General features: G+C 41.9%; 1 protein-coding gene across 1 annotated transcript in view; it reads left to right on the plus strand.

Moving 5' to 3' along the window:
- Positions 1 to 22,696, plus strand: part of dmd (dystrophin) — a 1,748,406-nt gene that overhangs the window by 810,237 nt on the left and 915,473 nt on the right. The window contains exon 42 of the mRNA XM_041212034.1: positions 19,998 to 20,170. Within this exon, the coding sequence (XP_041067968.1) occupies positions 19,998 to 20,170 (173 nt within the window). The remainder of the gene's footprint in view (positions 1 to 19,997; positions 20,171 to 22,696) is intronic.

Here is a 22,696-nt window from a genome sequence, read left to right on the forward strand (position 1 = left end):
ATTTGGCAACCAGAATTGCACACAGTATTCCAAGTGTGGCCTAGCTAAGGTTCTATACAGCTGCAGCATGACTTCCCAGCTTTTATACTCAATACCCCTGCCGATGAAGGCAAGCATGACATATGCCTTCCTGACTACCTTATCCACCTGCGTTGCCACTTTCAGTGACCTGTGGACCTGTACACCCAGATCCCTCTGCCCATCGATGCACTTAAGCGTTCTGCCATTTACTGTATAATTCCTACCTGTCTTAGACCTTCCAAAATGCATTACCTCGCATTTGTCCGGATTAAGCTCCATCTAACATTTCTCCGCCCGAGTCTCCAAACGGTCTATATCCCGTTGTATCCTTTGACAATCCTCTTCATTATCTGCAACTCCTCCAACCTTAGTGTCATCAGCAAACTTACTAATTAGCCCAGTTACATTTCTTCCAAATCATTTATGTATTCTACAAACAGCAAAGGTCCCAGCACTGATCCCTGCAGAATACCACTAGTCACAGCTCTCCATTCAAAAAAGCACCCTTCCACTGCTATCCTCTGTCTTCTATAACTAAGCCAATTCTGTACCCATTTTGTCAGCTCACCTCTGATCCTGTGCGACTTTACCTTCTGTACCAGTCTGCCTTGTCAAAGGCCTTACTGAAATCCATGTAGATAACATCCACTGTCCTTCCATTGTCGATCATCTTTGTCACTTCCTTGAAAAACTCGATCTAGTTAGTGAGACATGACCTCCCCTTCAAAAAACCATGCTGCCTCTCACTAATATGCCCATTTGCTTCCAAATGGTAGTAAATCCTGTCATGAAGAATCTTTTCCATAATTTCCCTACCACTGACGTAATTTCCTGAATTATCCCTGCTACCCTTCTTAAACAATGGAACAACTTTGGCCATTCTCCAGTCCTCTGGGACCTCACCCATAGCCAGTGAGGATACAAAGATTTCTGTCAAGGTCCCAGCAATCTCCTCCCTTGCCTTCCTCTATACTCTGGGGTAGATCCCATCTGGCCCTGGAGACTTATCCACCTTAATATCCTTCAAGATGCCTAACACCTCTTTTTTGATCTCAACACTACCTACACACTCTTCCCTAGATAAATCGACTGCTAAGTCCTTCTCTTTGGTGAATACTGATGAGAAGTACTCATTTAGCATCTCTCCCATTTCTTCTGACTCCACACACAGATTCCCACCTCTGTCCCTGAGTGGGCCTACCCTTTCCCTGGCTACCCTCTTGCTTTTTACTTATGTATAAAAGGCCTTGGGATTTTCCTTAATCCTGGTTGCCAATGACTTTTCATGACCTGGCTGCAGGCGGGCGGGTTCACGATCGGCGCCCCCAATTGGGGGCGGGCTAATTAAGGTCCACCCAGCGTGACGTCCCCTCGGAAGTGCTGCGCCCTGCACCCCCTGCTCACCGACCAGAAGATGCAGCCCCAAATGTTATTGCACTGACCTCTATTGACAACCCATTCCATTCTAATATAAAGAAAAGTTAATGTTCCTGGGAGGTCAGGGTGGGATGAGGGTGTGGTTGGTGTCACTTATCACAGCTCACCAGTTAGAAACTGGCCCTTTATTCCTCTTAAATCTGAGCAATTTTCTATTCATGCTACAGAGATACCTCCAATTCCATATGTCTCAATTTTAGCTAGCAGTCCTCCTTTATAAAACCTTAAATGCTTCTGTTAATCCATATATAGAATACCTGTTGATCCTCCTCCATGTTTCCACCACCTCAGTAACTCTGTAAAACAACTTTTAGGTTATGATTCTTTTACTACATATTAAAAATGCAAAATATCAACTTCATGACTTAATGGATATAACACACTGAGTATGAAGGTACAGATAGCTCACTAAATGGTGGAATGTGATGCTAGCGTTTCAAAGTTGTCCTTTTCAGTACAAGCACTGCACGTGTAGGATTGGACAAAGTAGACAATATACCCCTATTCCTTGGTTAACACCAATCTATAAATGCTTGTTAAGAGTTGTCTAGAATTGGCTTCTGTTGATTTCGACTTTTTTCTTTCTCCTCTTCTATCCTGTATGGGGAAGTGAAAGAGCTGGAATTTTATAGAGAATCATTAATCATGCCATGGGAATTTGAAATCTGCTGCTGTTTAGAATTGTTGCTAGGCATTTGTACCAGGATTTCTTCACATTTTAATATCCAGCTATCACAGCTATGTTTCTTTTCCAACATGTTGGTTATAGACTGATAGACACCTTCTAAGAGTGTGTATAACTTGCTGGAGGCCGTAATTATATTATTGCAGCTTTTTACCACAGGTATCCAAATAGCTTATAAAAGGAGTGAATGCTTCTTGCAAATACCCACGTAGATAATTTTTAAAAATTCACAAAGACTCTTTATCATAGTCATTACATCCAAATGGAAGTCCTTTCCTTTCCCTGCATTTGTGACTAGAACATGATTTCTCATTTTCTGGTATTTAACCATTGTACAAGGTGTGTAATTGACCTCACTCTGACTTGGCCTGAGAAGCATTGACCTCTGTGCTTTACATTAATTTTTTTGGCAACCAGGTCTTCTTTACATTACATACTTCTCTTGATTTATGTCTACAACTAATCACTTGTTCCTCCACATATATCTGATATGATTATGGCTGACATCAACTTTAATGATATTGATTGCTCTGGTTACACACAAGTATTACCTTAGGTTTAATTTAGCTGAACTATTAAATTGTCATGAGATGCAGTCATGGGCACAGTTCCATCCTCTCCTGAAATAAATCTCCTGCAGCTACAAATGAACCCTGTACCTTTATGTGATAGTAGACTGGGGGAAAAAAAAATAGGAGATATGTTTGACTTGAGTTTAATGAATATTTATTTCCTCATAAATGCATTCATCATTGTCATTATCTAGCAGTAAAAGTAAGAAAACGGCACATAAATTGTATAGCTGCTGTTTCGGTAGCTGAAATGAAATTTTGGGTGAACTTCTTCTCACACAGTATCCTTTTTTATATGAATATATAATCTTTAAAAATCATAAGTTAATTATTTAACTCATAATGTTCTGATTTATATTGCATACAATCATAGAAATGCTGAAAGTGAATATTGCATGATATAATTACCATGATTCATAACTTCATGACTATTGATATAACTGGGATACACAATGGTGAACCGTGAAGTAGCATTCTTTTTCACAGGTCAGGGGGGTTGACTGACTCAGGTGCTGAGGTTATAATTGTGTTCTGCTGGTTTGCCTTTCGGAAGTGGGACACAGCTGGTCTTCCAGACTGAGCAGAGTATTCAATTTGCATCCCAGGTTAAAGGTATTGTATTTTTTAAATAACAAATTCTTTTAAAGTATTTTCATTGAAATCCTGGCAAAGATTATCACTGCTGCAGCTGGCTGTTAAAAGACACCACACAAGTTGACATAAAGCAGCATTCACTCCCTGTCAGGCTTCTCTGACTCTCATTCAACTAATCATGTTTGAGTGAAAAGGAGGTAAATTCAGCTGTTCATATTTAAATCATTAACTCAATATTAAATTATTGTTTGCTGACAAGAAATGTATATTTTGTGATGTAGATGAAGGACAGAAAATTGCCACTTCATTTTCTGACTTGATATTCAATATCATCTTTGTATTGAGCATTTATAAATTCCTGCAATCAACAACACTCTGGGTTTTTGAATTAATTTAAATATGCAACTGTTCAGTGAATTACTAAAGATATACTTGAAATATAATCATTTTAAGTATTATTTATAAATGTGTATTTATCCTTAATGAGGGTAAAGGTTTCTTTGATGGCTCAGCCAGTTTATCCACTGAATAACCAAGCTCGATAAGACAAGAAAGTTCCAAGTTTGATCCTCAACCTGTGCTGAGTCAGCTGAATGCAGATAGGGTGGTGCTAAGCAGTGCTGTCATTGGCCTCAGTTCCCTTGGATTAGGAAGGGGTGAATTAGCCAGAGTTGCCCTTCCTGCTAACGATCCAGTATTTGGAAGTCAAGCCCAAATGCTGGCTGAATGTGTAGTATAAAGGGCTAATAGCTTTTATGCTAATAGCCAATATACATCTTCAGTAATGTCAGTTCACATGTGACCAGAGCTCAGAAAGATGGTTTTTGAAGGATCCTTGTGCTTACCCATCCGTGTACATAGATAATGAATGTTTGAAGGTTCCTAGAGGCCTTATTACCAGGGGTCTATGTTAAACACACCCTGGGGCCATTTATGATGGTACTTCATGATGGCAGTGTTAAACCTACCAAATAACACAGATCCCTGATGAAACTGATGGTGGCAGCAAAGTGAAAGCCATCAAATGCAAGACAGCCAGGGTATAACTGTGGCTGAAAATCAGATGTTAAAGTATCAATGGAGTCCCAAGACTGTTGACTAAAAGTAACAGACAATCATGGAGAAACTCTTACCTTTACCCGAATGCTTTGAGCATGTGGAAGGGTCCAACCAAGAAGCACAGTGGCAAAACTGGCATTGTAGTTTCAACAGGCACAAGACCCCTTTGGGGTTAGCATGGAAGCCTGATGAAGAACAGGTCATCACGCTCCTCTATGACATTTTAACAAGACAAGGTGTTACTGAGGACCCAGCAACTTATGAAGAGGTTATTGATTCATATTTCAGTCATTGGAGGAACATTATTACAGTCCAGGTGAGGTTTAACAAGTGCACTCAGGAATCGGGGGAAGTATTGACTTTTTCATTAATGACCTGTATCATTTGGCTGTTAGTTGCCAGCATGGGGATCTGAAGGATAAACTCATCTGAGACTGCATTGTCATGGGAGTGCTTGATGAATCCTTATCTGATTTTCTGAAGTCCAGGGAGGATCTAACATTGGAGTGAATTAATGAGACAGGCTTGAACTATGGAAGAACTGAGCTTTAATCCAGAGTTATAACAAACCTTTGTGGAGTCAGACCACTGGCTGAGTCCAGTTTGTAAACAATAGAGGCACCAGTGCACCCACTAAAAAGCAGACCTAGAATGAAGAGGGAGCAGTTGCCGCCATTATCCAATGTTCCTGTTGTGCCACAGGAAAACTCCATCGGCGTGAAGAGTCTCCTGCCATAAATGCAGAGTGCTATTTCTGCAGAAAGCGGGGCCATTTTAAAGTGGTATGCCACAGCAGAAAGCTTTCAGCTCCAGCCCAAAAATTTACAGAAAGACCAGTCTGGCCAACCAGTATTAAAGAAATCAAAGATACTGATGAACATGAAGTGCCTTTCTTGGAAGAGGTTACAAAGTCCAAGGGAGAATTTTTGGAGCACAGACATCATGGTCAATGGCCGCAAGATGAATTTTAAATTGGACACTGGAGCAGGGGCATCCATTCTTTCTGATTCAGAAGAGTGGCTGAACCCTGAGCTTCTCCTGCCCTTTGGCTGCATGGTCCTGGGGGGGCATCCCACTGAAGTGCAAGGGAAGAAGACTGCCATGCTTTGGTATAAGGGACAAGAAATTCTAGAAATTCTTTATTACTGAAAATCAGGCGTGTTCATTACCGAGCTGGAGAGCCTGCTCAGATTTACAACTTATTTATCAGTTGGCGGAGATGAACAACCAGGACAAATAAGATAAATTTAAGAGGGAATTTCTGAACTACTCACAGTTCTGGGGAAGCTCCAAACAGCTTACCATATTATCTTAAAGTCAAATGCCAAGCCAGTGTGTTTGTATAACCCAGGAAAGGTCCCACACCTACTTGTGGAAAAAGAGATCGAATCCATGCTACACCAGATGGTGATATCGCTGGTAACACAACCCACTTGTTGGTGCTCAAGCATGGTGCTTGTACCCAAGCTGAACGGCTCACTATGCATTTGTGTGGACCTCACACAGTTGAACATGGCAGTTTAAAGGGTAATCAACCCTATGGCATCCATTGGCGAGAGCTTCATGGAGCATATAAGGAGCTTGGTTTTCACTAAACTAGATACAGACAGTGTTGGCAGCTCTAGTTAGATGAGGAATCCAAACTGCTAAAAACATTCATCACGCCCATTGGGAGGTATTGTTGCAATTGGCCACCATTTAGACTTGACTCAGCACCCGAGATCTTTCAATGTACCATGACAGGCATTTTGGAAGGGCTGGAAGGAGTCATGTGTTGAAGGCATGGTATTCTCATTCATGGATCCACCACTTTGGAGTATGACACCATGGTGAGAACAATATTACAATGCTTACAGGCCACAAGCCTTACATTCTATCATAAATGTGAGTTCTCTAAACCCACTATCAGCTTCTGAAGCCATATTGTTCACACATCTGCCATCAAGCCAGATCCCCAGTAAACCACAGTCACCAAGGATTTCCCTATTGCCCCTTAAGATTACAGAGCTTCAGCATTTTATGGACATGGTCAGTCAGTTAGGCAAGTTCCTGCCTAATCTTGCACACAACAAAGAAATGCTGCAACAACTTCTGAAGCAGGACCAAGCCTGGTATTGGGCTAAACACAAACAGGGGCATTTGGCACAACCAAATATATGCTCATGTCGACGGAACCACTGGCCCATTATGACCCAGACCTACTCACCATAATCGTGGCTGATGCATCGTCCATTGGCCTAGGGGTGGTGGTGTTCCAAATTCTGTGTGCCGGCTCTCATATATTATGCCTACAGGGTGCTGACAGTTACAGAGCAGTGGTATACTGTCATTGCAAAAGAGCCCTTGGCAGTCACCTGGGCTTCTGAAAAGTTTTGGATTACATCCTGGGACTCAAGTTTACTACCCAGATGGATCATATGTCACCCTGCTTAGCACTAAAGAGTTAGCGAAGATGTCACCCAAAATTCAAAGGCTTTGATTACTACTCATGAGGTTTGATGCTACTACCGAATACATCCAACGTAAACACCAAATCACAGCTGATGCTTTGTCTTACATTCCTGTAGGGGACCCTGCGCAAAATGATATACACTTTGTTGAGGACATGGAGTCCTGCACCTTCTAATCTACCAAGTTCCTCCCAGTGACCACCCAGAAACTAGACGAAATTTGAGCAGCCTAGAAAAGCTGATGCCAAGTGTGCACAGATTTTGTAATACTTTGTTATTGGCTGGCCTGTGTATGCTGCTAGCAATTGTATTTTGAAGCAGCACAGTGTTGTCACCTTAGCCTTATGGCTGACTTGTTAGACTAAATGACCAAATTCTCACCCCCGGGGTCCTCAGGCTAGACATTCTTCAAAAGTTACATCAGGGACATGTGGGTATCACCAAATGCAGAGCTTTGGCCCAAAATTCAGTGTGGTGGCCAGGTATCGCCAAAGCTATTGAAGACATGATTTCCAGTTGTACTGCTTGTATCATTCATAGGCAAGACCACTGATGGCATCCTCATTCCTGTCCCGACTGTGGGAGCACCTCAGGATGGATCTTTTTGTCTTCGAGGATAAAACCTTTCTTATCCATGTGGATTATCATTCCCCGTGAATCAAGGTCAAAGGGCTACATGACCTTCCATGATGCCACCACCAAACACATCTTCCCTTCACCCCCCACCTCCCCCCCCACCCAGCGGCATTCCGTAGGGATCGTTCCCTCCGGGGCACCCTGGTCCACTCCTCCATCACTCCCTACTCCTCAACCCCCACCAATGGCACCTCCCCATGCCCACGCAATGCAACTCCTGCCCCTTCACTTCCTCTCTCCTCACCATCCAAGGGCCCAAACACTACTTTCAAGTGAAGCAGCATTTCACTTGCATTCCCCCCGACTTAGTCTACTGCATTCGTTGCTCCCAATGCGGTCTCCTCTACATTGGAGAGACTAAACGTAAACTGGGTGACCGCTTTGCAGAACACCTGCAGTCTGTCCGCAAGAAAGACCCAAACCTCCCTGTTGCTTGCCATTTTAACACTTCACCCTGCTCTCTTGCCCACATGTCTGTCCTTGGCTTGCTGCATTGTTCCAGTGAAGCCCAACGCAAACTGGAGGAACAGCACCTCATCTTCCAACTAGGCACTTTACAGCCTTCCGGATTGAATATTGAATTCAACAACTTTAGATCCTGAACTCGCTCCTCCATCCCCACCCCCTTTCCATTTCTTCCCCCTTCCTTTTGTTTTTTCCAATAAGTTATATAGATTTTTCTTTTCCCACCTATTTCCATTATTTTTAAATCTTTTATGCCCTACTAGTCTTTCCACCCCACCCCCACTAGAGCTGTACCTTGAGTGCCCTGCCATCCATTCTTAATTAGCACATTCGTTTGGATAATATCACCACCTTCAACACCTCTTTGTTCTTTTGTCTGTGACATCTTTTGATTATCTGCTCCTATCACTGCTTGCTTGTCCCTACAACCACACCACACCCCCCCACTTCTCTCCTCCACCCACCTCCCCCCCCCCAACCCCCCCACCCCCCTCCAGTTTAAACCAGATTATATTTCACCCCTCTCCTAATATTCACTCAGTTCTGTTGAAGGGTCATGAGGACACGAAACATCAACTCTTTTCTCCGCTGATACTACCAGACCTGCTGAGTTTTTCCAGGTAATTCTGTTTTTGTTTAGGTTTTGAGTCAGTCCATTCGTCCATGCTCCTACCTTGTTAACAGATCTGCCCTGGTATCCACCAGCAGACAGCCTTTACAGGACTGGGTTTACTACCCGGATGATCAAGAAGACAACCCGACCAAGCTCCTAGATGGTTTACATCCCTTTCCACAGGAGGACTGTAATCTGAGGCCTCCTGCAAAGGAAACAAAGACATGATCCGGCAGACTGGTCAAGCCACTGATATTTCCCTTAGACTCAGGGATGGTGACACTGATTTTGGTGGGGGGGAAGTAGGATGTGGAAATATTTAATGAGTAGAACAAAATGTAGTATAAAGGGTTAGTAGCTATTATGATAATATCTAATATACACCATCAGTCATGTTAGATCATGTGACCAGAGCCTAGAGAGAGTTGGTTCTGGAAGGAGCCTTGTGCTTATCTATTCCTGTATATAATTAATAAATGTTTGACAGTTCCTAGAGGCCTTGCTTCCAGCAGTCTATGTTAAACACACCCTGAGACCATTTACAATGATACTTCAGAATGATCAGTTGTCATTTACTGTCCACCACAAATGGAATTGTACCCAGTAAAGGATTATTTACAGGGAGTGAAAGGAAGTAAACTGGCTAAGAAAAGCGACCAAAATATTTTTATTTAATTTATGATTGCCTCAGTTTTTGGAGCAGTAAGCAAAACTGTGAAGATTTCAGGAAGAAACAGTAAGATTCAGCAAGATTCAGAAAGAAACGGAACTGCTGCATATTCTATTAAAACATGGAATACTTTATTCCCTTCTAGACTCCCTCTGCTGATAAATGGATATGGTAGGCTTAAATAGATGAAATGCGCAATGTAATTTTTAATACACTACAAAAACAACTTGATCACGTGATTGATATCTACAAAGGAATTGATACCTTAGTCAGCCCTAAAGCAGATAATGTGAATAGGTAGTACAGGACTCAAAACTCCATCTCTGATCCATATAGTCAGAGGTTGCATTACTTATGTGCTAAGTACGATTTTTCAGCAGAGGTTGTAGGGTAACCTGAAGTGGTTTCACTGAAAAGGATCCTCAATGTTTAGAACATTTATTTTTAATATTATGATGAAATGAAAGAAAGACTAGCATAATTTTCTTTCCCTGTACCATGGGTTTGGGAAGGATACTGCTTTAGCCCATCTGGAGTGGCTCCTTGCGAAGCTTCATGAGCAATGATTAAAGTGTCCAAGGGTCTTCAGCTTTTTAATTTATAATTTGGTAGTGCACATTTATTGGTGGTTTCTTACGTTTTTGTTGGCTTTGATATTTCAGTTCATATAAAAGGAGAATGCTAACAATATGTAATGCTTAAATGGAACGTAAATGAAGCAAATATCTGCCAAGTCACTAGAAACTCTGCAGTATTTCCAAGCTTCAGCAATATGGTAATTGCTGGGAAAAGGAGAGGGTTGGGGATGGTGGCATGGAAAAAAAGATTGCAGTACCAATTTTCAAGGGATCTTAGGGAATAATGGATTAAACATTAGCCACGTGACAGGTCAGCGTAACAAATGGTTTCAGTTAAGCAGAATGATTAGATTACATCAAGGATGATCAAACTGCCATAAGATGCAGAACGGCAATCATTTCCTGAGAGACCTGAGAATAAGCAGTTAAACCTGTTGAAGCTAAATACAGAACCAATACTGATTTAAGACAGCTCCTTCTACAACAGCTCCCGCCCTCACCTCCCACCCCCCTCATTTCTCTCCACAGCAGTTTGGAGCGATGAAAGTTATTGAGCTTAGCTAGAGAACCTGAGCGTGCCTGTCAACCCTTGTCTGATCCATTCATGTAATGCCTCTTCAAAGCATGGGGCGGAATTTTACACTAACGGGGTTTTACAGTCCCGTCAAAGTCAATGGACTTTTGAATGTCTCACTACATTTACAGACTCACCTCTGCCACAACGGGGCTGTACAATTCCACCCAATGTTTCTAACACCTGCTCAATAGTGTTTATAATTTGCTACTCCTGTGCATTCATGATGCCTGCACACTGGCAGAAGCAGCAAATTACAAATGTTATGGAGTTGGACCAAAGTGTCGAGGGTTTCAAAAATGTGAATTGTCTGTTTCAAAAGCAAATGACTGACAACTATTTGAAAAAAAGACCCCAGGTAGGTCTCGAACCCAAGAGATATTCCAAACTCATCTGGACCTGAGTGATGTGACCAAACAATATCAAACCTCTTCTCTAACCTCCCCCATTCACCCCTCCTCCCAAAGATTGTGGTTCTCAATGTAGACTTAATTGTACCAACAACTTCAATGTTGTATTCTCGTTTAAATATTTCTTAACAAAACTGCAGCACAGTTTCACAAATTCTTTGCGTGTGAAAAGGACTGACTGTAGTGGCTAGTGCAAATGAGGAGCATTGAATTTGCTTGTACATATTGGATTGGATGCAAACGTAAAATTCTCTGGTTGCCTTAGAAATGTGGAGGGCTATTGCACTTATAGGTGGATTTATTCTGTGTATCTGTGCACCAACAATGGTTCTCCAAATTTCATGGGGAACCACAGTCTTCACAGCAGAATATAATCTGGGCATATGGCCATTCATTGTGCAGTTAAAAAGACAAAATGCTGAATATCTGAAATGAAAAATAATGAAATGTTTTAAATACACAGAAGGTTGATGAGCACTAACAAAGAGAAAGAACACATTTTGGTGTAACTCATTGTCAGAATATTCTTACCAAGAGTTAGACCCAAAAAATAAGTCTGTTCTTTCTCTTTTACAGATGCTGACACAGCTGCATATTTACAGCCCTTTCTGCTAAGCTGCGCATTATATATACAGCGTGGCAGGTGATAAGTGTGGCCTTTTATATTGAAAATGTTCATGACTCGGATGATATCGGTGTGCACCGTGAGGTTGCGACATCATGATGCACATCGGTTTCTGAGGCACTTGACCTTATTCTCATCAAACTGTTGATCACCCAACTTTCCTCTCGGTCCTCATGCTAGATAATAATGTTCATGGTTCTCTTTTTTCAGGTGTCACTCTTAAATTTGCAATCATCTCCCCTTTGCTCAAAAGAACTTCTGACCCCATCGCCCTTGAAAGCAATGAACCCATCTCCAACCTCCATTTCCTCTCCAAAGTCCTTGCGTATTATTGTTTCCCAACTTTGTTCCCATCTTTCTTGGAACCCCATGTTTGAATTCCTCCAATCGGGGGCTTACCCTGCCATAATACCAAAACAGCACTTGTCAAAATCACAGCTGACATCCCGTGTAACTGTAACAAAGGTAAACCCCTATTTTCATTCATATGCTGCCCCAATAATGGCATTAGCAGAAAACACAGTGGGGTGAATTTTACGGCCCCACCCATCAGCATATTTGAAGGTGGGGGACAAGTATACCCACCGTCCTTGGTCTGTCCCCCATATTACAGAGGGGCAGGGAAGGCATCAGGTAGCACCCCTGTCCTTTGGCCTTCGAGGCCCTTAAGTGGACAATTAGCTGCCACTTAAGGGCCACCACCTCTGCAGCAATTTTCCAGTCTGCAGGGGAAAGTGGAAACAGGGTGCAGCCTGGTAGCTTTGACAGAGTGGGCTGCTGTCAGGCAGGAAGGTGGGGAGGTGGGTACCTCCTTGGGTTGGGGGGGGCCTGGTGCCCATCAGGGGAACCCCTCAAGATGGTACCTCTTCTTTGTCTCTCCCCCACCAGCTTCCATAGCTTGACACTCCCAGCCTCCTCCCCCGCCCCCCCACTAGAGATTTTGCAGCCATGCCTGCCCAAAATCCCCCGACCCACCTGAAGCCCAGGATACATTTTCACTTACTCATGGGACTGGTTGTAGTCCCAGCAGTGGCCACTACCCCCTTCTGGCACTGCTGGGACTACAGAGCTGCTGGCCAATCAGGTTGGCTAGAGCTTTCTAGGACAGGACTTACTGTCCCTCCAGGTGATAATCCCACTCTGCACTAATGAAGACCACCCACAGAGCATTATCGCTGCAGGGCAGCCGGATTTCTTATTGCCGACGTGTCAACTGACTTTTAGGTCAGGGGCATGGATAATCTGTCCCCCCCATAAAATTCAGCCCAGCGTCAGTTTTCATATATACTGCTGACATCAAGCCCTTTCTCAGTACCACCTCCCTCGATATCTTCACTGTTTCTGAGTTATCAAATTGTTTGTCCAAAGTCCAATAGTGGATGAGCAGAAATTTCCACCAATTAAATATTGGCAAGTTTGAATACATTGGGAAAGTTCCCAAGTTCAGAAACCTACCTCCATTAAGGAGGCCTCCACTCACCATATTTTAGTTCTGGGGAGACAGGGGCAGGATGGTAAAAACAAAAAACTGCGGATGCTGGAAATCCAAAACAAAAACAGAATTACCTGGAAAACTCAGCAGGTCTGGCAGCATCGATGGAGAAGAAAAGAGTTGACGTTTCGAGTCCTCATGACCCTTCAACAGAACTGATCTTTCTTTACAAGAAGAGGGAAATATAAGCTGGTTTAAGGTGGGGTGTGGGGAGAAGTGGAGGGGGGGGTGTTAGGATAGGAGCAGATCATCAAAAGATGTCACAGACAAAAGATCAAAAGAACACAGAGGTGTTGAATTTGGTGATATTATCTAAACAAATGTGCTAATTAAGAATGGATAGTAGGGCACTCAAGGTATAGCTCTAGTGGGGGTGGGGGAGCATAAAAGATTTAAAAATAATGGAAATAGGTGGGAAAAGAAAAATCTATATAAATTATTGGGGAAAAAAAGGAAGGGGGGAGAAAAGAGCTATACTAGAGCTATACCTTGAGTGCCCTACCATCCATTCTTAAGTAGCACATTCGTTTAGATAATATCACCAACTTCAACACCTCTGTGTTCTTTTGTTCTTTTGTCTGTGACATCTTTTGATGATCTGCTCCTATCCTAACACCACCCCCCCCCCCACCTTAAACCAGCTTATATTTACCTCTCCTTGTAAAGGAAGATCAGTTCTGTTGAAGGGTCATGAGGACTCGAAACGTCAACTCTTTTCTTCTCCACCGATGCTGCCAGACCTGCTGAGTTTTTCCAGGTAGTTCTGTTTTTGTTTAGGGGCAGGATGGTGTCAGGCCTGTTGCCTCCAGAGGCAAGCTCAAAGTGGCAATGGAAATGGACGATGGCGAGGCCAGCAGGATGGAATGCCCACCTCTAGTTACTTGGTTATTGGCCCAAGTTTAATCATAACTGTAAACTCTCGACTTTTATTCCCTGCTAACACCCCATCCACCACCCCCATGCCCCGTCCATATCCGTTCCATTACCCCAATGTCCCCTCCTTGCTCCCATTTCTCCCATGCGCCTTCCATGCTCCCTCCCCATGTATCCTCCATATCCACTCTCCCAGTATCCAATATGTTCAGAACTAATGAGCCATTGGCAAGTCTGGCAAGCCTTTGAAATGATCTTGAAACTGACAACATAAGCAGAGACTTTGAAAAGACACTTTGAACAAAGCTCCTCACCTTATAAACTCTTAAAAGTGTCAGTCAATCACAGCTATTCATGGCCTCAATTTCAAAAAAATTTTATCCACTTTAGAACTTTTAATCTTTTGTAAATAAACATATAGGCACTGATAAACCACATCAAAGAAAAAAATTATATACAAGGCAACCCCCTCTCTCTAGCAGTCCCTCAGAGTAACAAGGATGCTTGCCACGGAGCCCATGGAGTCTTTTAACGTGGGGAAGCTGTGGTGACCACATGGTCCTGGCTGACCAAGAAACTCTTCCATTCTTATCACCTGCTATAGGTAATTGGAAGGATTTACAGGTTAACAACCAACCTGCTTGGCCATTCCATGAATGCACATGCTCTGGTCAGCAATTCCAGGGTGTTGGACTCACACCGAGGTCTTCTGGCTCAGAGGTAGGGATGCTACCCATTGTGCCACAAGGCTTCCATGCAATCCCCTCTGCAGCTGTGTAAACATTGCCTGCTGAGGTATGTGGATTAGTCATTCTTGGAAGCATTCATAATGAGGCCATCTAGGAAAACAGATATCTGCTTCTGTGGATACTTTAAAATTCTCACCCATGTTTTCAAACCCAACTATGGCCTTGTCCCTCCCAATCTCTGTAATCTCCCCCAGTCCCCATTGCTCTCTGCGATATCTGTGCTCTGCAAATTCTGTCCTCATGATCATCCCTGATTTTAATTGCTCCACAATTGGCGTCTGTGCCTTCGGCTGCCAAGGCCAAACTGTGAAATTCACCCCCCCCCACCCCGCCCCCCCGGCCCCCCAAAACCTTTCCGTCTCTCTACTCTTTGACCAAGGTTTTGATGATTTGTCTTAATATCTCCTCTCATGGCTCTGTATCAAATTTTGCTTTATAATGAGTGTCTGAAGCACCATGGGACATCTTATTAGGTTAAAGGGACTATATAAATACAAGTTGTTGTTATTGGTGTGTTTTATTCACTTGTGCAGTTAGGCAGGACTTTCCATCCTGAATGGATTATAGCAAACACATTCTAGTTGAATCAAAGGGAAATTGAGTGGCTTCATACCATTATTTTATCATTTTAACATTTACTGTGGTCATTATATTTGGTACAATGCAATGCAATGCAACATTGTGTTATAATGATATAAAGTCACCAATTGCTCATAAGGGATCGGGTAAACACATTGTGGGTTCATTTATTTGGAATAGGCACATGAGAACATTTATACATAGGTAGAAAGCTTGAAGATATCAGCAGCAGAGCTGTGTGTGTATGTTTACTCTGCTCAAAAGCAAGGAACTAGAGATTGCATGACATACTTCCCTTCTAGTGATGTCATGCTACTACCCCTTTAAGGCATAGTACAACATGTAACAGAAGGGCATAAGAATGTTTGTCCCCCAAAAGAAATATCCTACTTCATTTGTTGTAAATTAGAGGATGCAAAAAAAAGTTATTTCTTAGAGGTGACTGAATTAAAATAAACAGCCCCAATGCCTTTCTTTAACTCTCAACTATAAGGGAAGTTTAAGGGCAAGGAACCAAGGAGCATTCCTGTGGTCAGCACTGGGTCATTCCAAAATCCCTCAATTACTCTTATAGTGCAAAATACCTACGATATCTGAGAGGGGATTTATGGGCATTGGAAGTGTAAAGGACATTAAATCCATCTTGCCTTTGAAATTTTCACCTAACAATTTCATTAAAATCCACCCTAGAATGCCATACAACTCAGCATTTGCCTTTGCTGTTGAAATTAAACAAACTATTTCCTGCAAACGAAGGAAGATCCCATGCTGAAGAAAGAAAATAATTGTGTCCTGATGAATTTATTAGTGTCCCTTACTGGAGTGAAGCGTCAAAAACTAATTTGTATGGCCTTCATATTAGTACTTCCCAATCATCTAAATTACAATCTGCAGACATGTCTTGTACACGCACTGTGATTAGTATAGTATTTTGAGTATTTTTGAAGTTAATATAATTACATTGGAATTAATTTGTCATAAACAGATTTATAATACTTCTTCTGAATATTACTTTTCGTTTTCAGAGCTGAACTACATGAAACTGTTGATCCCCTTATACTTCATTTCCAATTTTAATAAGCCTTTACAACTACAGCATTTCATTTGGTGCTATATTTTCTTTGCATGCATCAGGCTCCTGGCTGCACCAAAAATAAACCCCTTAGATATTCAAATTCAAGAGCTTTCATTCTAGCAAAGGTTTAGTAGCTGTTAAGTTGCAATATTAGCATCAACATGCTGAGTGCTCGAGTTTTGGCATGGTTTGCGTAGCTTTAGGGAGTTAATTACTTCATACCTTTTCCACTCAACACTCATTGCAAGGGATGATGGAAAATGAAAAAAAAACTTGAGCTTAAAAAAAGGTCATTAAAATGATGCAGTTTATTATGTAACATGATAGAAGTGTTTCAACATCCTGAAAGATAGGACAGGGCAAATAGAAACAGACTGATTCCAGTAGCTGAGGTGTCGAGAATAAGATGCCACATAGACAAGGTTAAATGTAAGAGAGTTAGAACAGAGAGGAAGAGAAGCCTCTTTACACAGTGGGGCTGTGGAATTCACTTGAGTGCTTGAGGCTGCAACTATGCCAGTAGGCAAGATTTGATTGGCTGAATGGATGCAGAAAATGGGAATGAAGGGATATGTAAACAGAGTGGATAGATATGATTAGGACTATTTGTTCACATGGTGAGTAACTACTAGCAGAGACTGGTTGGGCTGAGAAGCCTTTTTCCATGTTGATAAATTCTATACATTTCTATATTTCTGTGTCTTCGGTGCCACTGGGGTGCGTGATTTGCGCCATACAACATTATTCGTCATGCAGTTTTGTTTTTACTACTCACAATGGTAATAACTCAGAGGTTTTGCCAGTCACATTGGCTGAGAGAGAAAATGGCAGGGCTTTTGAAAAATGCCCTTATCTGTGATCTTTGTTTGGGGCTCAACCTTCTCCCAGCACACTCTTAATCCTCACAGCAACATTTGTTTTTGATCATGCATGCCTTCTACGACTGAAATATTGATATCTTGAGGCCAATTTTAAGTTCAAATGCACAACTTGATGTTTGATGGGCAAAGCAAATCTGTTTCTCATCAGTTATTAAAATTGGCTCTAGTTAATTTCACTGATGTTTCTGCCAAGAGTTTTTGTATTAGTGTTTCACTAGGTTCAATTTATATTTAAGACAGGTATGTATTTTCTTTCATTCTTTCACAGGATGTGAGTGTTGCTGGCAAGGCCAACATTTATTGCCGGTCTCTAGTTGTCCTTGAGAAGGTGATGGTGTGCCACTTTCTTGAACTGTTGCAGTCAGTGTAATGTAGCTATACCCATACCACTGTTAGAGGGGGAGTTCCAGAATTTTTATCCAGTGATAATGAAGGAACAAAAAATTTATTACAAGACAGGGTGGTGTGTGACTATGAGGTGAACTTGCAGGTGGTGGTGTGCCTGCTGCCCTTGTTCTCTGAGGCGGTAGAGATTTCGAGTTTGGGAGGCGCTGTTGAAGAAGTCTTGGTGAGTTGCACACTGCATCTATGGTGTGCCGGTGATGAGAGGGAGTGAAAGCTTAAGGTGGTGGACGGTGTCAAGCTTCATAAGTGTTATTGGAGTTGCACTCTTCCGGGCAAGCATGGAGCACTCCATCAACTATTAACTTGTGCCCTGTAGATGATGGAGAGGCTTTGGGGAATCAGGAGGTGGGTCACCTACTGCAGAATTCCCAGTCTCTGATCTGCTATTGTAGCCACAGCATTTATACGGCTGGTCCAGTTAAATTTCGGGTCAATGATGGCCCCAAGATATTGATGGTAATGCCTTTGAATATCAAGGAGAGAAAGTTTTTAGGCTGTCTCTTATTGGAGATTGTCATTACCTCATGCCTGTGCCATGTGTTACTTGCCACTTATGAGCCCAAACCTGAATGTTGTCCATGTCTTGATGTGGATACAGACTGATTTATTAACTAAGGAGCTGTGAATAGAATTGAACACTGTGCAATCATCAGAGAACATCCCCACTTCAAACCTTGGCCAGAATTTTATGTCCCATGGGCGGAAGCACGCCCGACCCAAATGGGCATGAAATCGCACAAGATGATGTTGGGTGAGCATCCAGATGTCATCGCGCACTAGTGCGCTATTTCACCCGGCAGTTGCGTGCAAAATTCGGAAGAGCACCCACCAACAATTAAGTGGGCAATTAAGCCCATTAACATCCCAATTGTCAGCAGTTTTTTTGTAGCCCGTCCAACCTTACGGTTGGCAGATGGGCCAATTGGCCAGTTGGGCTTTGCATTTTTTATGAAAGGTCATCCGAGGGCTGGATGAAATCTCTATTAGGATTTGAAATAAAAAGAAATATCTGACCTACTTTCAGGTGCTTCATTGTGCTGCATTTTTTGCACCATTTTTGGGCTTTATTTTCTTATTTGCAGGTCTGCAGCTCCCTGAGGCAGCTGCCTGCCTTCAGGAAGCTCCCTTGAAGTGCTCACCCCTACGTATGTGGTGATGTCAGCGCCCACCGTCTTCCTGCCCCCAATGACATTGCTGAGCCTTTCTCCGGGCGTGTTTCACGCTGGCTGGCCGTTAATTGGTCAGCCAGCGTAAGATCGCGGTCGGGGGCTGATCGTGGGCAGAAGAGCATTTCGCGTCCACTTCTGAGCCCACCAATCGTGCGGGCCTGATGAGCGCAAAATTCAGGCTCTTTTGTTGGAGGGAAGGTCATTGGTGATGCAGTTGGAGATGACCGGACCATTCCTGCCACCTGGGGGCTGGCAAAATTCAGCCCTATATGCCACCACATAGTTGGTAAGATTAGCAATTTTCACATTCAATCAGTAAAGCGTGATCAAATTATTGTTGAAAATGTTGAAGTTATTATTTTTCCATTAACAGTGAAAAAAAATAAAATCCATGTCATAATAAAAATTTGAGAACATAGTTTCCATTCCACATTTTTTGATCAGTGATGATACCAGGTATCCAAGGTTTTCACCTGCTTTTGATTGAACTGTTTTGTTAAATGACCAATAATACCTGCAACTGGAATCCAGAACTATTGGTCCTTTTCAGTACTAGATGGAGTAGAGAATATACCCATGATCCAATTTTTTAAAGTACACATGAAATATTCCAAAGAAAAATATATCAGAAAGTGTTTATTGATAGGTTCTGTAACCAGACAGAGGACACTGATTTTGTTTCATGGTTTGTAGGAACAAATCTGAACCAGAGAAAAATTAGGTGTGTGGGGAAACAATTTTTGTTCCTGTTCTTGGCCATAATGGTGTTTTTGGATAACATTACTTCTTCGAGCAGTGCTTCTCAAACGTTCTTCCACCGTGACTCCACCTTAATGCTTGAAAATTGGTGCAATCCCAGAGTGAGAGAATGAATGGTGGGAGGAGGGCTGTTGATTGCGGGCCAGTGGTTTTCCATTTTGAAGGCTCTGATGGGGCCTCGAAGTCAAGATTTGGGCATGCACATGTATGAGTCTTGACACTGATCCCAGGACTGTCCCACCAAAGTCTCCCCTTGATAATCACCATTGTTACCTCAGAGCTCATAACCCAAGCGATCGTCCGTGACCCACGGTTTGGGAACATCTGCCTTAGACTCTGAGTTTTCGGTCTGCATAGCAGTGCTGTCCTTTGAGGGATAAAGGTTGGTTCCGTATAGTGGGAAGGAATTGGTACTGTATTCTCCCATTATTCTATTTTATTTACAATGCAGGAATGGTCCTACTTTTTGCTGATGGGTTGAACTCACTTAAATAAAAAACATTATGAGAACATTTTTCATACCCTTTTTGTTAATCAGGATTCAAATGCTTCTAATAATTGTAAACCCCCTCAGCCTTGTGCAACCAAAGCTACCAACCTTATTTTATTTCTTTTCTGAACTTCAGAACATAAAAAGGAACTTGGAGAAGCTCTCGGGCCGAGTGGAAGCAGTTCACAGCAAGAAACCCGCGGCTTTACGGACCGTCTCTTATACAGATGGGGAACACATACAGGACGCAGTGGCTCAGCTCGATGCTAAATGGGAAAATGTAAACAAGATGTACACTGATCGACAAATGTAAGTACCTACTTTTGACCAGTTTTAATCATTGCCCATCTTCATCATCTAGTTCAAAAACAGAATTACCTGGAAAAACTCAGCAGGTCTGGCAGCATCGGCGGAGAAGAAAAGAGTTGACGTTTCGAGTCCTCATGACCCTTCGACAGAACTAGTTGCCAGGTGGGCGGAGGTAGGGGTATGAGGGTGTTGGTGGTGGGAACTATGGCCTTGAAACAATATTATGAGATATCACTGTACAAATGCTTAGTATATCCATCTGAAATATTTCTCTCTGCTTGCGGCTTGAAACCTCTGCTATACAGAGTAATCTCAGCTAATGAAGCTTAATTACTTCTGGTCGTACACTGACTTAAAATATTCATGTGAAATTACTCAGTATACTATTCTTGTGCAGGGGTTAATGGCTGTGCTGAAATGCCACACTGGGGAATTTTGCTTGATGCCATTAAATACCCCTTTTGAAAGTTCAAGCTTCTCATGTCTTCAACTCAGTGCAATTTTTAAAAAATTGTTTTTGATGATTTCAGGTGATTTTTGATGTCAGTAATTAAGTGGCATTCAGATGCAGAGAAATTCCGCTTGGGTGATTAGCTTTACTTTCCGCTCGGAGACAGGACTTTTCAGTATGCAAAAAACAAAATGAAACATTTTCCTCTTCTCTCCCTCAACAAAACAAAATGCAGAATTATGTAAGCAGTGGCAGTTGGATTTAGCTAGTAGCCTGAAAGTTACAATCACAGCTTTGCCAACTTCCAAAGCCCAAAAATTATATGATGAGCAAAACAAAGAAATGTGTGTAATAGGTCTCACGAGATTTATAGGCAATAAAGAAGCATTTGGGGACAATGATATTTTTATGGTGCAGCTCAATAAGGATTTGCTTTATGATGTGTTATCTAAAACCCTTCATGTGCTGCATTTGATTTAGACTCTGGTTCCCCGTTCAATCAATTTTTCTTTAAAATCTCTGTGTAGGCAAGTGATTTGTTATTTTCAGTGGCTGGCACTTTCACTGCGTTTGGGACTTTTAAATGCAAAACTGTAGTATTTGGACAGCAAGTTGTGCTTCATAAAGCAACAATGGATATTCATGGTCCGACAAATCTCTTGCCCTCATTTTCTCCTTTTTAAGAGATTTATTGTGAAAATGAACATTGAGACTGAAATGGAACTACCTTATCATGTATACATTAAGCTTTTAACCCCCATCTAATTCTACTTCAGAACTACAACACTGCACTCCTGATTACCCAGTAGGCAAATGCACTAGTGTGCTCCTCAACCACAGCACAATAGGTTTTGGGAAAAATAATCCAAAGTTCCTGCTTCTCATAATATTCCTGTGATATCCTGATGGAAAGTATACCTGAGGTGATTAAATGAGGACAGTATCTGTGGTGCTTCCCATGAATATATAGCCACCAACACTCACTATCTAGTCAAGTGGCTGCTTGAGTGAACTACTGGTGGGCTTCCTATGGCACTGCACAGAGATCAGAGAAAATATATTTCTTTCCTTTCATAGGGGAGACATTGCCATTGTACCTTACGGTGCACAGTGTGACTTCAACACCATCTTCATTTTCCTAAGGCTACAGTAGATTTTATGAAACAATTCTAAATGATAAATGAGGAGGAGTTGTAATTTAATCTCAGGGTTCGGATGGTGATCATCAATCACTTGTGCTTTGCTTTCACAGCTTATGATGTCATCTGAATCAGAAGAAATTACATTCATAGTACTGCCAACTATCCATAATTTGATGTATCATATGAACAATCACACTCAAGTAAAATAACCTTGTTACATAAAACAATGACACTGCTGGAGAAGTATTTAATATATGGCTATATAATATATATATATGTAAATATATAAATATATATAAAACAACAATTGCCCTAATTTTACATTGAGACCCATGTAATGTGCTGTAGATAATGCCATAACTTTCAGTAGCAATCCAACACATAACTACAAAACATAATAACTAAACTGTTTTGCTCAAATAGATGCAAATGTTTCCCAAAAGTACAGTCGGCATTAACATACAGAGTTTAATCCATTTATTGTATATTCTCATGGTACTTTGTTTGGTCTGGAAATAAGAGTTTAATCTTTCTGATATTTAATTTTAAGTCCATTGTCTTTCAATTTAAATGTGGCCATCAGGAATTACGTTTTGCCGTCCTGGTCAGCCGTGGCTCAGTTGGTAGAGCACTTGCCTTTAAGTCAGAAGGCCCTGGGTTCAAGCCCCAATTCAAGATTTGAGCACAAAGATCAAGACTGACATTCCAATGCAGTATTGTTGCAGCACTGTAGGCCTTCTCATAAGTTTGTAAGATATCCCGTGGTGCTGTTTGGAGAGAAGGGGAGTTATCCCTGCTGTCCTAGCTAATATTTATCCCTTAATCAACATCACAAAAACAGATTATCTGCTCAATCTCACATTGCTATTTGTGGGAAATTGGCTGCTGCGTTTCCTATATTATAAACAACTAAGGTTTCCAGGATTGGCCTGC

The sequence above is a fragment of the Carcharodon carcharias genome, chromosome 18 (assembly GCF_017639515.1).
Source record: "Carcharodon carcharias isolate sCarCar2 chromosome 18, sCarCar2.pri, whole genome shotgun sequence".
NCBI lineage: Eukaryota > Metazoa > Chordata > Chondrichthyes > Lamniformes > Lamnidae > Carcharodon > Carcharodon carcharias.